Genomic DNA, 18,713 nt, shown 5'->3' on the forward strand with positions numbered 1-18,713 from the left:
CACATAGCCTATACCATGCCAATGCGTCTCCCTTCAAAGATAAAGGGAAGACCTTCTTCTTAGCAACATCATCGGGAATACCTGCAAGCTTAAATAATCCACAAACTTCATCCACATATATTAGGTGTTCATCAGGATGCTTTGTTCCATCTCCTGTAAAAGGATTAGCTAGAAGTTTTTCTATTATACTTGAAGGATACTCATAAGGAATTTCATTTTCAATAGGTTCAGTAGGTTGAGGAACAACTCTTTGCTCTACTTGTCGGGGTGAAGATACCCCGAACAAGCCCCTCAGAGGATTACTTTCCATAGTAACAAGTGACAGTAAATTTCAGCACACTATATAAATTTTTCCTTACCAAATTCCACCTACCAAAGGCGCTTCACTCCCCGGCAACGGCGCCAGAAAAGAGTCTTGATGACCCACAAGTAGGGGTTCTATCGTAGTCCTTTCGGTAAGTAAGAGTGTCAAACCCAACGAGGAGCAGAAGGAAATGATAAACGGTTTTCAGCAAGGTATTCTCTGCAAGTACTGAAATAAGTGGTAACAGGTAGTTTTGTAATGAGATAATTTGTAATGAGCAACAAGTAACAAAAGTAAATAAAGTGCAGCAAGGTGGCCCAATCCTTTTTGTAGCAAAGGACAAGCCTGGAAAAACTCTTATATCAGGAAAAGCGCTCCCGAGGACACATGGGAATATCGTCAAGCTAGTTTTCATCACGTTCATATGATTCGCGTTCGGTACTTTGATAATTTGATATGTGGGTGGACCGGTGCTTGGGTGTTGTTCTTACTTGAACAAGCATCCCACTTATGATTAACCTCTATTGCAAGCATCCACAACTACAACAAAAGTATTAAGGTAAACCTAACCATAGCATGAAACATATGGATCCAAATCAGCCCCTTACGAAGCAACGCATAAACTAGGGTTTAAGCTTCTGTCACTCTAGCAACCCATCATCTACTACTTCCCAATACCTTCCTCTAGGCCCAAATAATGGTGAAGTGTTATGTAGTCGACGTTCACATAACACTACTAGAGGCTAGACAACATACATCTCATCAAAATATCGAACGAATACCAAATTCACATGACTACTAATAGCAAGACTTCTCCCTTGTCCTCAGGAACAAACGTAATTACTCACAAAGCATATTCATGTTCATAATCAGAGGGGTAATAATATGCATAAAGGATCTGAACATATGATCTTCCACCAATTAAACCAACTAGCATCAACTACAAGGAGTAATTAACACTACTAGCAACCTACTAGCACCAATCCCGGACTTGGAGACAAGAATTGGATACAAGAGATGAACTAGGGTTTAGAGATGAGATGGTGCTGATGAAGATGTTGATGGAGATTGCCCTCTCCCGATGAGAGGAGCGTTGGAGATGACGATGACGATGATTTCCCCCTCCGGGAGGGAAGTTTCCCTGGCAGAACAGCTCTGCCGGAGCTCTAGATTGGATCCGCCAAGGTTCCGCCTCGTGGCGGCGGAGTTTCGTCCCGAAAGGTTGCTTCTCATTTTTTTTCTCGACGAAAGACTTCATATAGGAGAAGATGGTCATCGGAGAGCCACCAGGGGGCCCACGAGGTAGGGGGCGCGCCCTAGGGGGGGTGCCCCCACCCTCTTGAGCAGGGTGTGGGCCCTCTGGAATTCATCTTTGGCGAGGATTTTTCATTATTTATAATAAGGTGTTTTGTGGAGTTTCAGGACTTTTGGAGTTGTGCAGAATAGGTCTCTAATATTTGCTCCTTTTCCAGCCCAGAATTCCAGCTGCCGGCATTCTCCCTCCTTATGTAAACCTTGTAAAATAAGAGAGAATAGCCATAAGTATTGTGACATAATGTGAAATAACAGTCCATAATGCAATAAATATCGATATAAAAGCATGATGCAAAATGGACGTATCACGTGCCAACCCAACAGACACTTACGGAGATACATGTAATGCACCTTTATAGCCACCCAATTACGTTGTGACGTTTGGTACACCCAAAGCATTCCTACGGTGTCTGGGATTTGCACAATCTCATGGTCTAAGGAAATGATACTTGACATTAGAACAGCTTTAGCAAACGAACTTCACGATCTTGTGCTACGCTTAAGATTGGGTCTTGTCCATGACATCATTCTCCTAATGATGTGATCCCGTTATCAATGACATCCAATGTCCATGGGTAGGAAACCATAACCATCTATTGATCAACGAGCTATTCAACTAGAGGCTTACTAGGGACATGTTGTGGTCTATATATTCACACATATATTACGGTTTCCGGTTAATACAATTATAGCATGAATAATAGACAATTATCATGAACAAGGAAATATAATAATAACCATTTTATTATTGCCTCTAGGGCATATTTCCAACACAAGGGTGAAGTGGGGGAGAGGAAAACGAGAGGCAAATGGCAAATAATGTAATGCGAAGGATAAGAGTAGTGATGGGTACTTGGTATGTCTTGACTTGGCGTAGATCTCCCCAGCAACGGCGCCATAAATCCTTCTTGCTACCTCTTGAGCACTGCGGTGGTTTTCCCTTGAAGAGAAAATGGTGATGCAGTAAAGCAGCGTAAGTATTTCCCACAGTTTTTGAGAACCAAGGTATCAATCCAGTAGGATACCACGCGCGAGTCACCTCGTACCTACACAAACAAATAAGAACCTCGCAACCAACGCGATAAAGGGGTTGTCAATCCCTTCACGACCACTTGCAAGAGTGAGATCTAATAGAGATGATAATAATAAGATAAATATTTTTGGTATTTTTATGATATAGATTGAAAGTAAAGATTGCAAAATAAAATAGATTGGAAACTCGTATGAAGGAAAATAGACCCGTGGGCCATAGGTTTCACTAGTGGCTTCTCTCAAGATAGCATAAGTATTACGGTGGGTGAACAAATTACTGTCGAGCAATTGATAGAAAAGCGAATAATTATGAGAATATCTAGGCATGATCATGTATATAGGCATCACGTCCGCGACAAGTAGACCGAAAAGATTTTGCATCTACTACTATTACTCCACACATCGACCGCTATCCAGCATGCATCTAGAGTATTAAGATCATAAGAATAGAGTAACGCCTTAAGCAAGATGGCATGATGTAGAGGTATAAACTCATTCAATATGATGTAAACCCCATCTTTTTATCCTCGATGGCAACAATACAATACATGTCGTTTCCCTTTCTGTCACTGGGATCGAGCACCGCAAGATTGAACCCAAAGCTAAGCACTTCTCCCATTGCAAGAAAGATCAATCTAGTAGGCCAAACCAAACTGATAATTCGAAGAGACTTGCAAAGATAAACCAATCATACATAAAAGAATTCAGAGAAGATTCAAATATTGTTCATAGATAGACTTGATCATAAACCCACAATTCATCGGATCTCGACAAACACACCGCAAAAGAAGGTTACATCGAATAGATCTCCAAGAGAATCGAGGAGAACTTTGTATTGAGATCCAAAGAGAGAGAAGAAGCCATCTAGCTACTAGCTATGGACCCGAAGGTCTAAGGTAAACTACTCACACATCATCGGTGGGGCCATGGAGTTGATGTAGAAGCCCTCCGTGATCAATGCCCCCTCTGGCGGAGCTCCAGAAAAGGCCCCAAGATGGGATCTCTTGGGTACAGAAGGTTGCGGTGGTGGAAATAGGGTTTCATGGTGCTCCTGGATGTTTGCGGGGTATATGAATATATATAGGAGGAGGAAGTAGGTCGGTGGAGCAACGAGGGGCCCACGACGATAGAGGGTGCGCCCAGGGGGGTAGGCGTGCCCCCTACCTCATGGCCTCATTGATTGTTTCTTGATGTCCACTCCAAGTCCTCTGGATCACATTTGTTCCGAAAATCACGTTCCCGAAGGTTTCATTCCGTTTGGACTCCGTTTGATATTCCTTTTCTACGAAACACTGAAATAGGCAAAATAAAACAGCAATTTGGGCTGGGCCTCCGGTTAATAGGTTAGTCCCAAAAATAATATAAAAGTGTAAAATAAAGCCCATTAACATCCAAAACAGATAATATAATAGCATGGAACAATCAAAAATTATAGATACGTTGGAGACGTATCAGACACTTCACCATTGTTTGGGCCTAGGGGAAGGCATTGGGAAGTAATAAGTAGATGATGGGTTGCTAGAGTGACAGAAGCTTAAACCCTAGTTTATGCGTTGCTTCGTAAGGGGCTGATTTAGATCCATATGTTTCATGCTATGGTTAGGTTTACCTTAATACTTCTGTTGTAGTTGCGGATGCTTGAAATAGGGGTTAATCATAAGTGGGATGCTTGTCCAAGGAAGGACAGTACCCAAGCACCAGTCCACCCACATATCAAATTATCAAAGTACCGAACGTGAATCATATGAACGTGATGAAAACTAGCTTGACGATAATTCCCATGTGTCCTCGGGAGCACTTTACTTTATATAAGAGTTTTTCCAGGCTTGTCCTTTGATACAAAAAGGATTGGGCCATCTTGTTGCACCTTATTTACTTTTATTACTTGCTACTCGTTACAAATTACCTTATCACAAAACTATCTGTTACCGATAATTTCAGTGCTTGCAGAGAATACCTTACTGAAAACTACTTATCATTTCCTTCTGCTCCTCGTTGGGTTCAACACTCTTACTTATCAAAAAGGCTACGATAGATCCCCTACACTTGTGGGTCATCACCTATTGACATAGTGCCCAGTCCCAGTTGCTTCTTTTTGCTTGTTTTTTACTTCGCAAAGCATCTGAATGAAATATGCCCTAGAGGCAATAATAAAGTTGTTATTTATATTTCCTTATATCATGATAAATGTTTATTATTCATGCTAGAATTTTATTAACCGGAAACTTAGTACATGTGTCAATACATAGACAAAATGAGTGTCACTAGTATGTCTCTACTTGACTAGCTCGTTAGTCAAAGATGGTTAAGTTTCCTAGCCTTGGACAAGAGTTGTCATTTGATGAACGAGATCACATCATTAGAGAATGATGTGATTGACTTGACCCATCCGTTAGCTTAGCACTATGACCGTTTAGTTTATTACTGTTGCTTTCTCCATAACTTATACATGTTCCTATGACTATGAGATTATGCAACTCCCGAATACCGGAGGAACACTTAGTGTGCTATCAAACGTCACAATGTAACTGGGTGACTATAAAGATGCTCTATAGGTGTCTCGGATGGTGTTTGTTGAGTTGGCATAGATCGAGATTAGGATTTGTCACTCCGTGTATCGGGGAGGTATCTCTGGGCCCTCTCGGTAATGCACATCACTATAAGCCTTGCAAGCAATGTGACTAATGAGTTAGTTGCGGGATGATGCATTACAGAACGAGTAAAGAGACTTGTCAGTAACGAGATTGAACTAGGTATTGAGATACCGACGATCGAATCTCGGGCAAGTAACTTACCGATGACAAAGGGAACAACGTATGTTGTTATGCGGTTTGACCGATAAAGATCTTTGTAGAATATGTAGGAACCAATATGAGCATCCAAGTTCCGCTATTGGTTGTTGACCGGAAGTGAGTCTCGGTCATGTCTACATAGTTCTCAAACCCGTAGGGTCCGCACGCTTAACGTTCGATGACGATTGGTATTATGAGTTTATGTGTTTTGATGTACCGAAGGTAGTTCAGAGTCCCGGATGTGATCATGGACATGACGAGGATTCTTGAAATGGTCGAGACATAAATATCGATATATTGGAAGGCTATGTTTGGACACCGGGATGGTTCCGGATGAGTTCGGGCATTTTCCGGAATACCGGGAGGTTACCGGAACCGCCCGGGGAGTCAATGGGCCTTATTGGGCCTTAGTGGGAGAGAGGAGGAGGCGGCCAAGGTGGGGGCACGCCCCCGAAGCCCAATCCGAATTGGGAGGGGGCCGGCCCCCCTTTCCTTCTCTCCTTCTCCCTCTTCCTTCTCCTACTCCAACTAGGGAAAGGGGGGAACCCTACTCCAACTAGGAGTAGGAATCCCCCTTGGGGCGCCATAGAGAGGGCCGGCCCTCCCCTCCTCCACTCCTTTATATACGGGGGAGGGGGCACCCCATAGACACACAAGTTGATTGTTTAGCCGTGTGCGGTGCCCCCTCCACGGAACTCCACCTCAGTCATATCGTTGTAGTGCTTAGGCGAAGCCCTACGTCGATAACTTCATCATCATCGTCATCACGCCGTCGTGCTGACGAAACTCTCCCTCGCCTCACCTGGATCAAGAGTACGAGGGACGTCACCGAGTTGAACGTGTGCAGATCGCCGGGGCGCCGTGCGTTCGGTACTTGATCAGTTGGATCGTGAAGACGTTCGACTACATCAACCGCGTTTCATAACGCTTCCACTTTTGGTCTACGAGGGTACGTAGACATACTCTCCCCTTCTTGTTGCTATGCATCTCCTAGATAGATCTTGCGTGATCGTAGGAATTTTTTTGAAATGTTGTGTTCCCCAACAGTATCCCTATCAAATGGAGTCCAAACGCACCGAAACTTTTTGGAGATTTTTTTAGACCAGAAGACAACTTGGGAGCCAAGGAAGTGGACGAGGGAAGACCTGTGGGGACCACAACCCACCAGGGTGCGCTAGGAAGCCCAGGCTCGCCCTAATGGGTTGTGGGGCCCACGTAGCTCTCCTGCACCGCCTCTTCGTCCTATAAATTCTCAAATATTCCATAAACCCTAGGGGAGTCGATGAAACACAATTCGAGCTGCCACAAGTTCCATAACCACGACATCCAATCTAGAGCCCTTTTCCGACACTCTGCCGGAGGGGAACACGATCACGGCGGGGTTCATCATCCTCATTGGTGCCTCTCCGATGATGCATGAGTAGTTCACCATAGACCTATAGTTCCGTACGCAGTAGCTAGATGGCTTCTTCTCTCTTTTTGATTCTCAATACAATGGTCTCTTAGAGATCTATTTGATGTAATGATTTTTGCGGTGTGTTTGTTGGGATTCGATGAAGTTTGAGTTTATGATCATATTTTTATCCATGAATATTATGTGAGTCTTCTTTAATCTCTTATATGCATGATTATTTATAGCCTCGTATTTCTTCTTTGAATCCTTGGTTTAGTTAGGCCAACTAGATTGATTTTTCTTGCAATGGGAAGAGGTGCATTGTGATGGGTCCGATCTTGTAGTGTCGTCTCCCAGTGACAGAAGGGGCAGCGAGGCACGCATGTATCATTGCTATTAAGGATAACAAGATGGGTCTATTCCTACATGAATAGGTCTTGTCTACATCATGTCATCGTTCTTATTGCATTACTCTATTTCTCCATGAACTTAATACACTAGATGTATGCTGGATAGCGGTCGATGTGTGGAGTAATAGTAATAGATGCAGGCAGGAGTCGGTCTACTAATCTTGGACATGATGTTTATATATTGATCATCACCTTGGATATCATCATACTTATTTGTTCTTCTATCAATTTCCAAACGGTAATTTGTTTACCCACCGTGTGCTATTTCTCGAGAGAAGCCACTAGTAAAATCTATGGCCCCGGGGTCTATCTTTTATCATATTTTCTTTCCGATATATTTTTTACCATATTTATTTTCAGATCTATATTTCCAAAAACCCAAAAAAATACCTTGCTTCACTTTTTCTTTCTTTATTTTATTTTGAGTTTTATCGAGATCTATTTATCCAATCTATCACAAAACAATCTATCTCATTACCGTGGAGCGATTGACAACCCCTCTTTCGCGTTGGGTTGCAAGTATTTGTTCTTTGTGTGCAGGTACCATTTACATAGTCTTGCTTGGTCCTCCTACTGGATTGATACCTTAGTTACATAACTAAGGGAAATACCTACCGTAGCTGTGCTGCATCATCTCTTTCTCTTTGGGGAAATACCGACGCAGTTTCAAGCCGCATCAAGTTCCCCCTAGTTTTTGGTTGAAGCTTCGTCTTGAACCGTCGTGCTGAAGTCTTGACGAGCTCCTCCTTTGAGTTTGTGGCCAGTAGCTCCGCTAACTTGCTAACATCCCTAGCAAACCACCGAAATGTCTGGCTTTCGTGATTCCGGCCTTTGTCGAAACCAATGTTAACGAAGGTTCTGGACGTCGCCACTCGACTACCTAATCCGGGCCAAAACCTGGCTTGATCTGGCACACGTACCCAAGGGACGCTGGTCCCACAGAAGGTCCCATCACCATCATTACACTTTGTTTCTCGCGCCCGGGATCTACCAGGCAGGCAGATCCAATGCGATCTTTATAGCATGAGTTTCATGATATGCAGGCGAAAAAGTGAATGCATACTACCAAACGGGTCAATTTTACAACGCATGGGCCTGTTTGAACTTTTTTTGCGGGGAAATTATTTGTGTTACTCAAATAGTAGGATTACACTCAGCATGACATTGTTCGACGACCTCATCAGGCAACCAAACGCGTTCGTGGATACTAGTTGTATGGCTATGATAAAGCACCTCAAGGACCTATATGGGCAATATAGCAAAGCTATTATTCCGGAGATCAAGGTGAACACATGAGATTTAGTCGAAGTCCATATCAAGCACGAGAGAAGGGAGAACAATCGGGAGGTACATGAGCTACCAAAAAGTTTTTGTTAGCTTAGAATAAGGAAAACACTTGCATTCTACCGGCTGATGCGCGGAGGACATCGTCGGGTTGAGCTGTCGTAATGATCGTACGGTGTTTTAAGCCACCACGTGCAGACACATGCCTGGATTGACAATGTCTTCGGCGTTTCTAAGACATCGTCATTGTTGCAGAGGCGAGTTGCTGAAACATCGTTGTTGTTGCAAAGACACGTTTTTTAAACAGATCGCACACACCTAGATTGCAATGTCACCGGTGTTTCTGAAACATCGACGTTGTTGCAGAAGCATGTTTCTAAAAGTTGTTGCAGAGACGTGTTTCTGAAACATCATCGTTTTTGCAAAGGCACGGATCTGCGAGCTCACGGGATTGCAACATCACTAGTGTTGTTGAAACATGGCCAATGTTGCAATATATACGACGTCAGTGACGATGCACGAGGCAAAGGGGGACGTTGTGGGCCGCTTGGTTAAGCTTGATCTGACGGTGGGGGAGGCAGCGGATAAGATAAAAAAGTCTAGCTAACTGAGGGTTAGTCGGTTCTGTTTTCCCCTACCTCGCCTCACGCAGAAATCACCACGAAGCCCTAATAACCGCCTTCCACCCCGCTTCCCCATGGCAAACCATCGCGGCCGCCGTGAAAGTGACGGACGTGACCACGCTGACAACCTCCACCTCTGCCCGAGCCACCCAGCGGTACACTTCGATGTTACCACCGCCGCCGGGCGACAGATCTTTTCCGTCCATGGCTGCGGGCAGAGCGAACAGCTCGTTTCTCCGCGCGGATACACCCGGCACCGACTCGCCGAAGTCCGTTCCGATTCCGCGCCAGTGATTGTTGTCTTCTCAGGCAGGGATGGGAGGTACTTCACGGACTATGGTTCTCAAGGCATGCAGGTCCGAGGTATGGACCAACTCATGGACGAATTATTGTTCCACTACAGACATGAGGGGGATGCAAAACTTCTGCAACAATCGGACGTCTTGATCTTGGGGGACTTCCTCGACGCCACAGTATTGGAGGAACCGTCCAGAACTGACACCATCTGGGTTCGGTTGGTACGTGAATGGTCACTGCAATTTCATACGAGGATCGATCATGAGGGGTCTTTCCACACCTATCCTCATGTGGGTGGGCCGTTTCGTAGGTTAGACGAAGCTTGCCGTGCCATCGGCCGCTATCTTTCCGACCGCCTGCATCCCAAAATGCACTTGAAGTGTACCCCGGAGAAGGCTATATGGCGAGAGCTTTACTGGCCAGACGGCAGGAGGAAGAATCGTTTGAAATCACTGCCAATTGATGATAGCCGTCGTTGGGAGCTCCAGCTGGTTCAAGCTTTGACGGACAAGTATAACGATGACCACAATCTTTCGGGGGGATCTCGCGTATGAGCTCCAAGATGTTGTGCGCTACCGGTATTTTCATGACGGTGATAGCGATGGGAGGTACTACCATATCAATTTCACAGCAAAGACCAAAGGAGCTTATGGTTTTGACTGCGGCATCGACAATCTGTTATTCTTCGCTGAGGCTATCCAGAAAGGGCGCCATGAGTTGGTGGTCAGCTGTATCTGCAGGGTTGATCCTTCTGATGATGAAAATGGCCACTGCTATGCTTGTTCAACTGATGTGAAACACCCCAAGGCCGACGCGTACATTGGTGGTCAATCTGAAAGTGGTTGGTTGAGGGGCATGTTTCGTTTTGAGGGACCCAAGGAAGATTTGGGACATACTGACGCCGAACTGGAAGCTGAGGAGGCCTCCGTAAGACGTATGTATAAGGAGTTGGCTGACCCACATTTTATGGAGACATACATGGTACCTTCGAGAATATCTTTCCCTCTGTGGTGAAGTACTCCGGGAGCTCTGGTGAAGACTAAGAAGGGCGTACGCTAGAGTGGAAAGTACCAGGAGTCGGTTCCTTGCATTTGATGCGAGTTGTGACTTGAGTTGCCAAAAGTTTTAGACCTAATTTTGTGATATTTCGTGTCTAAGATACCAATTAGTACATACATTTGGTTGAACTATTTATAACAAGCTGCACTGTTTCTGAAGAAAAGAAAACGCGGGTTACTCAGTCCGAGTAAATTCAGTGGATTGGGCGTTCCCAATCTCAAGGGACTAAATATTTGCTTGTTAACTTCTTGGGTCAGAAAATATCGCGTAGAGAATCATAAATTGTAGAAACAAATTGTGTACTTGAAGATAATACTCCATCTGATCCATATTAGTTGTCGTCGCTTTAGTACAAATTTGTACTAAAGCAGCGACGGGTAATTATGGATCAAAGGGAATAACAATCCCCAGATATGTTCTAGGAGTACTATTCAGAGGCAAACACTTGGAAAAAGAATTGTGGGCTGAATTCAATTGGGATTTATGTAGTGACTGAAATCACTCTAAAGCAAATTTTGTTCCTGCAATGTGCCAATTGAGCATCCCGCCCCGGGTGCACGTTTTTATATGGTTATTAAGCCCAACATCAATGTGTCTAATAGGCAAAACATAGTTGACAAATCCTGTAACTTCTGTTCGGAGAAGGAAACGGTGATGCATCTTTTTATCGAATGTGTGGTGGCCGAATTTTTTGGCTCAGTAGTAAGAAGAATGTGATCATCAGTAGTATGGTTTTCAGTGCTTCACTGTAGGCTTTTGTGGAAATAAAGGGCGGATTGGTATGAAGGTACTCTGGCAGAAGCTGTTTCCTATGATCAGGGAGGGAACAGAGGCTGCTGTGCCCGGCAAAGGAACAGCGAAGTTGGAGACGCTCCAGTGGATGCTGCTGCTGCTGCTAGAACGGAAGAGCCGCGCGCTAGCCAAATATTGGAGCGCGAGGAAGAAGCTTAAGATCTTTCAAGAAGGTTTTCATGGTCGCCTGGGTTTGATAATGCTGCATTTGAAATTTTTTGCCGGTGTTCTCCTTTCCTGGGTCGAGTTAAGTTTGCTGCTGTATTAGTGTGATGTGATTCTACGAGGCCATTTGGAATCTCGCCGCTCCGTAACTCCGCCGCGGAGCGGAGCGGCACTCGGTGAAATTTTGGTGAGCGGCCAGATGGGTGCTCCGCTCCCTGGCGAAGGAGCAGAGTATTGCCGAACACAGCCTACATCGATATGAGCCTGTAATGAAGCACGTAAAACGGTGATGTTTCGTTCAACGAAATGGAACAGAAGTGCATCCTATATGTATGGCTCTAAAGGGAATCGGCCACTCCTAGTATGGTATAAATATGTTGATGCGGAAATGTTGTCAACTTGGTCCCATGGTCTAGTGGTTAGGACATTGGACTCTGAATCCAGTAACCCGAGTTCAAGTCTCGGTGGGACCTTGTTTTTTTGCATTTTCCTCTTCTTCTTTTTTTTAGCATACAGCGAACCCAACTTCTTTTTTGCATTTTCTCTCTTCTTCTATTTTTTTTTTGCATTTTCCTCTTCTTCTTTTTTTTAGCATACAGCGAACCCAACTTCTTTTTTGCATTTTCTCTCTTCTTCTATTTTTTTGCATGCAGTCAGAGATGCAATTCAAGAAGGCCAGATTTTAGCTCAATATCAGCTCCGCGCTAGATATCAACTCTCCTGTAGTTACTGTGAAAAAAAAACTCTCCTCTCTGGTTAAAGGCACTGCGAGTCGCAGAATACTCATGTTGAACAGGTAAAACATTGTACTCCAGAATGGCAAGTAAATCAAAAAAAAAAAAGTTAAGTAGGTATGCTTACCAAAACTACTGGCCACTTGCAGCGCCGTTTATTCCCAGTACAGATTACGGATTTATTCTCAGTATAAGTTACAGAAAACTGTCTCACTGAAGAGGGTGGGAGATAAAGAAAGCCTACTCCTTGTATACACAGTTTTTTCACCTACTAGGACAGCAAAATATGCACATCAGACGATGGATTATACACATCTGAGATTAACAACAACAAAAAAGAAGTCTCAGCTCATGTAAAGTATCACTAATCTATGGTGATCCTACACAACAGCTCTGTCTTCCAGCTCTACTGGATCCGGGAGCATCTCCTGCGAAGCCTTCTTGAAGGAGAAGGAATTTTCCTCCTCGTCGCTTCCTTCGGATTTTGCTGACTGCCTACAGGTAAGTACTTTCCCTGATGTTTGCACCTCGGAGTACTGGTACGAGTGCCCATGGAAAGCAGAACGCCAAGAGCTTCGGGATGAGGTACTTGTGAGCCGAGCTGAACTGGGGCTCGAGAAGAGCTCTTCCCGCACCACCCCTAGCGGGTTCTCCAGCGCTTTCAAGATGTACCGAGCAAGAGGCCGCCTGGAGGGCTTTGGATTCAGGCATGTCTTCGCTACAATGGAGACTGCCCATACTTCTTCTAGGTGGTCTTCGTCCACAACAAGTGAAGGGTCTACAATATTTATGACATTCTCCTTGTCATGGGTTTCAATGTAATCTAAAGTGCTTGCCAACCACTCCTCTGAGTCGGTGTCGTTTGAGCCACTCACGCCAAATTTCCCGGTGATTAGCTCTAGTAGCACCTTTCCAAAGCAGTAAATATCATATGTGCGGCTAGCAGGTGGACCTGTTAGGTGAAGAACATGCATAAAATTTTGCTCAACAGAATTATTATGCACATGCTGTACAGTATAAAACTACTGGAAAAGGGAGTTATGAAGAAGCTTTACACACCTGACATGTTCTTGTCGAGAGACCTGCCATAAAAAAGAGAGACAGATACAGATGTCAGCCAAAGAGCCCTGATATTTTATATACTCGAACAAACATCAAGTTTTCAAAAAAAATGTGGACGATCCATCTTGTGTTTGGTAGATGATGTGGAGGTTTCATCATGGCATTACCGCATAGAGACAAGGTGTAAAATTACAGTGATATGTTAGACTAACTGGAAAAAAATAGCCATTTGTCGATATATTTACTCAATTGCGTTGACTTGTACCGGTCACTATCTTGATGCAAACTGTTCGATAGGATATACCAAACAGCTCTTAACAGGTAACTTGTTTTCGATGTAACAGGGATGAGGAACCACCAACATGTTCGATAAATAGTCTAGTTGAGTGTGCAGTAACACATTCTTGGAGGAAACAGTGTGGCTACACTGCTTGTAGAAACAAAATACAGTAGTCGTCTCCAGTTCATAAGCTTTATTTTGAGCAGTAAACTAAGGATAAACTGTAGTGACCAACTAAATAGGTCATTACTTTTACTCTCGGTTGAAAGTGATATCTGTGAAAGGAAATATGCTGATGAGATACACATACAGACATACTATAACCATTTAGGCCACTAGAGTTTCTTTTAAGAGTAGCATGCTAACTATAGTAGAAGATGACATACAGGTCTTACTTTGATGATCTCAACATCCTAGAGAAGAAACTCCTGCTTCCATCACTTGGTTGAGGGCAGATTTCACTCAAACTTCCAAGGCACACTTCAAATTTGTCATCAAGAAGAACACTGCTTGCTTGGATATCTCTACAAATATTATGACGTGATCACAAATGAATAAGAACAAGTGCTGACTGGAAATATTAAAAAAAATCATGTCAAAAACTAAATCAAAGAAATTGAGCAACACGCATCAACTCGGATTTGGATGGTCAAATTATGGCAATTGCAATACCATGAGACCATGACAGAGGGACACAAGGCTTAGTCAAGCACAAAACGAATAAATTATTTAATCAACTTTACTGCATGCTGTTTATAATTATTCCTTGTTTTTCCAATGCATTTGCACATGTAAAGAAACATATGTGTGTAGGCTGTTGTTCAGCCCAAAGCTAGTGTTGCAGTTTGGAGTATTTTCTTTCTTTTGTTGCTGCCTTTTTTTTACTGGGCGTAAGCCTTGTAACTTTTGTTTTCCCATCTTCTTAATGCAAAAGCAGAGCACCTGCTAGTTCCCTTAATAAAATTCTAAACAAAAATGTCATCGAAAATTACAAAGCATGTTAGAATTAATACCATTGATATGAAGCCAATGCATCTAGGAAATATATAAGATAATATTTACAATATATTAAGCATGGCATCTGGTGTCCTCACTTCTAAATGTTGGTCGACAAAATGCTTATACATATTATTTTCTTCCAGAAATGGATCTTTGACATGCATCGAGTCAGATGTGCAATTACAACCATTTTAGATGCCTACATAGGTAATATTATTTTCCTTCTGTCACTGTCTCACTTGTGACCTCCAGTAAAACTTCTTCATTAAAATGCCATGATTTATTGAGCTGCATAGAATCTGAAATTTCCACATTCTAATCATGATGTTAATGCCGAAAAATAGCTTACCACAGCTATGCGATGTTTTATACAATAAATTTTTCTGTGACTGCCATCCTCCAAAAAATAGTGCATGGCATGCATAATCATATCTGTGAACCAATGGTGGACTACATTCATCGTGAAGGAAGCACAGGGCCTCAGCTACGCCAATTGCAATCTTCAGTCTTGTTATCCAATCCAATGAAGATAACCCCACTTCAGCATCTGCTGGCTTCCTGTGCAGTGCAGTTGTCAAATCTCCCCTTGACATGTACTTGTACACTAGCAATTCCTCGTCATCCTTGACCAAATGCCCCAGCAATGGAACAATCCTGGCATGGGATTTTTTGACAAGAAAGCTTAATTCCACTATGTTCTTCTTACTGCTCTTCACGTCGACCTTTTTTACGACAACATTTAAGCCACTCTCTAAGACACCACGATAGATGTCCCCAGAGCGCCCATGCTTGACAAGGTTATCATCTCCAAAGCCTCCGGTGACATGGTGCAACTGCTCATAGGTGAGCTCATCCACGACGGCAGGCAAACCCTTGGGTGGACTGTTTGCTGCCCGGGATGGTGACATCACCATCGGATTCACACTGCTGCTCTTGCGACCAGAGCGGATGCCGTCGTCGTTCTGCTCCAGCCCTCTTCCTCTAGGCCTCCTTCTCCCCCTCCTCACCAAGCAAAACACCAGTGCTGCAAGTGAAAGGACAACCACAATAGCTGCAGCTCCAAGAACTCCAGCTAGTACATGTTTCCACCTGACGCCTTTCTTGCCCGGTGATGGGGATGCTTGTGGTGGTTCTGGCAATGGCAATCCATTCCTCTTAAAGAAATCCTCACAATCACCAGGGCTGCGCTGGCCTGGTAGGCCTGGCAAGCAATTCATCTTGATGTAGACTGTTCCCTCAGAGCCATTCTGAAATCCAGTGGTGGCCGCTTGGCCAAAGTAATTGCTAGACACATCGACCACCTGAAACCTCTTCTTGAGGGACCCCAGGACATCGCCAATCGCACCGTAGAGTGAATTCCCCGAGGCGTTAAACAGAGCTCCTGCTATGTCACCGGCGGAGGCAGACACGTCGGGAAGCTCCCCGGTGAGGTTGTTGTTGGAAAGGTCAAGGATCCGGAGAGCCTTACTGGAGAAAACTGACGCCGGAATCCGGCCGGAGAGGCTGTTACCGGCTAGAACGAGGGTGGTCAGGTTCCCGGACATGCCGAGGTAGAGGGGCAGCTCGCCATCGACGCCGGCCGAGCGGAGGTCGAGGACGGCGAGCGACGGCGGGAGGCCGCGGCCGAACCAGGCCGGGATCCGGCCGGGGAGCGGGAACCCGGAGGCGTTGAACTCCTCGAGCGCCGGGAGCCCGCGCAGCGCGTCGACGGCGAAGGCGGCGCTGCGTTCCCCCACGCGGGTGCGGCGGAGCCCGCCCAGCCGGATCCTCGTGACGCGGTCGGCGCGGCAGGCGACGCCGGCCCAGGCGGCGCAGGGGTCGGCCTTGGCGGGCCAGTCCCGCGCGCGCAGGCCCAGGGACGCGCGCAGACCGTAGAGCGCCTGGATGTCCTGCCGCAGGAGCGTCGGCTGCGGCTGGCCCCGGGCGAGCGGCAGCAGCAGCGGCGCGAGCAGCAGCAGGCGGAGGAGGGCGCTGCGCGGAAGCATGGGTGAGGAGGTGGCGGAGCGGCGGAGTGGGGTGGGGGTGTGCGCGGTAGCGGTAAGGGCTGCGGTGGCTACGGGAGGTGGTGTCTCATGGCGCGCCCATGGCGAAGGAAGTGGTGCGCGCAAGGTGTTCGGCGCTTTGGGTGGCCCGGCCTCCGCCTATTTCCTCGCCGGTCAGCGTCTGGGGAAGCAGCGAGTTGACCACGGGGAGCACGGGGAGACGCCAGGCCGAGTGGGAGGGCCGTCGCTCACTTCCACGCGGGCCCCACCAGAGGTTCCTTCCGCCAGCGGGTGGTGGCGGTGGGGCCCGGGAGGTGGTGGCGGCGCGGGAGGGGAGGTGGTGGAGGCTGATTGGACCGAGAGCTCATCATTTGCCGCGAGCGTACGTGCGCGTTCGTGGCGCTGACCTGTGGGGCCCCGTCTCGGCCGCGTATCAAGGAATGTTCTCACCTGTAGTGGTATCTTTTTGAAAAGTTATAATAAAGGAAAGGGATGATTTAGCTTGCCGTCATTTTCGAATCTCCGGGGGGCAAAAGAAAACACGATGGAATGGGTTCCTCACCGATTTCATTTTCTATTCCAGATGTGTGCGTCCAAGGCGAGCATGGTGGTGTCATATCGAATAAACGTGCTAGTGCATCGATTGAACTCATGAATCACGATGCACAATCTTGCTCCTTCAAGTCTTAGAGCAACTCCAACACTCAGACCCATTTGATCGGCTCGCGTAATTTATGTCCGCGCAAGCAAAAAACACTGCTCAAGGCACAGGCACATACTCCTTCTCATTTATTGTCTGTTTTGCGTCCGTTTGGACTCATTTCCGACGCAAATTCGGTCATATTTAGGTTCTCTGTCCGCTGCATGCGAGGCATAGCCTACTTGTCACACACCCACTTTTCTCTCTTGATTTTTCTCTCCGCTGGCCCACCCACCCACGCACCGCATCTCGCCTCTGTCTCTCTCTGTCACTCGCGCCATCTGTGTCCGCGCATGCAAAAAACACTGCTCAAGGCACAAATTCATTCCCATTTACTGTTTATTTTGTGTCCGGTCGGACACATTTCTGGTGCAAATTTGGGTCACATTGAGTCGGAGGCGGACACTAAGCTGACGCTTTCTGTGTCCTCTTCGTCCGCCTCTGTCCGCTGCATGCGAGGCATAGCCTACTTGTCACAAACCCACTTCTCTCTCTCGCAGGCGACGCTCGTCCAGGCATCGACTCGCCGCGCCTAGCTGTGCCCGGCCTCACCTCGGAGCGCCTTTCCCAGCCATGGGGTTCGAGCACGCCCGCGTCGGGCCAGTGCTGCTGCTGCCGTCGGCCTCGCCTCCCCGCATGCTGCGAGCTCCCCTGCCTGCTACATGTTTGACAGAATATCGGGGCGAACATGTCAAAAATGGGTTAGCGACCGTTGGCACGCACCGGCTGACCCAAATGAAAAAGCGAACAATATGTCCGCTCGGCCGGTCCAAACGGATAAAACATTGGCAAAATGGATGTTCGTTTGGGTCACTGCGTTGGAGTTGCTCTTACATGTATATGAAAGGTTTTCATGATAACTTGCTTGATACGGATAGGCTCAACTATGGAGTGATAACTCTAATTCCCAAAGGCACTGACATTGATGGAATTTAAAAAAATTATACCAATTTCCTAGTTGAATATCATATTTAAATTCATCACCAAAGTTTTAGTCAATAGGCTTACTGTTATTATCGAGTGGGTGATCAGGGCCTCAGACTGCCTTCCTTTAGGGGATGCATATTGGAGGGTGTTTTGGTACTCCATGAGGCAATTAATGAATTGAATAGGGAAAAACTCTCTAGTGTTCATTTCAAAATTGATTTTCAAAAGGCCTTTAACAAAATTAATCTTTGAAAATGAAACAATTTTTTCACAAATGAAATAACTGGATCATGACCATTATCTCTCAGGGAGGGTGATGGTGAAAGTGAATGGGGAAATTGGGTCATACTTAAATACCCATCAGGGTTTGAGACACGAAGACCCATTGCTCTCTTACTTTCTGACCTAGTTGTAGATGTACTTTCCATTTTTAGAGGGCAAGGTTGTTAATCAAGGTCTTGTCACTAGGCTGACCAAACATTTAATGAAAGGAGATGTGGTCATAATTTAGTACGCACATGACACAATCCTTCATATGCAGGATGATTTGGAGCAAGCCAATAA

At 45.6% G+C, this 18,713-nt stretch overlaps 1 protein-coding gene and 1 non-coding gene across 2 annotated transcripts; one reads left to right on the forward strand and one right to left on the reverse strand.

The window, feature by feature from the left end:
- The first annotated feature begins 11,866 nt into the window (after positions 1-11,866).
- TRNAQ-CUG (transfer RNA glutamine (anticodon CUG)) lies at positions 11,867-11,938 on the forward strand. The gene has a single exon. It is a non-coding gene; the product is annotated as a tRNA-Gln (tRNA).
- Positions 11,939-12,322: 384 nt separating this feature from the next.
- On the reverse strand, positions 12,323-16,906 carry LOC123105177 (probable LRR receptor-like serine/threonine-protein kinase At2g16250). Its single transcript, XM_044527184.1, has 4 exons — positions 14,976-16,906; positions 13,937-14,068; positions 13,259-13,281; positions 12,323-13,151 (listed from the first exon to the last, which is right to left on the reverse strand). Exons 1-4 carry the CDS (start codon positions 16,523-16,525, stop codon positions 12,580-12,582), a joined length of 2,277 nt encoding a protein of 758 aa, XP_044383119.1. The 5' UTR covers positions 16,526-16,906; the 3' UTR covers positions 12,323-12,579.
- Positions 16,907-18,713: the final 1,807 nt, after the last annotated feature.

This window comes from Triticum aestivum, chromosome 5A (assembly GCF_018294505.1).
Source record: "Triticum aestivum cultivar Chinese Spring chromosome 5A, IWGSC CS RefSeq v2.1, whole genome shotgun sequence".
NCBI classification, from domain to species: Eukaryota; Viridiplantae; Streptophyta; class Magnoliopsida; order Poales; family Poaceae; genus Triticum; species Triticum aestivum.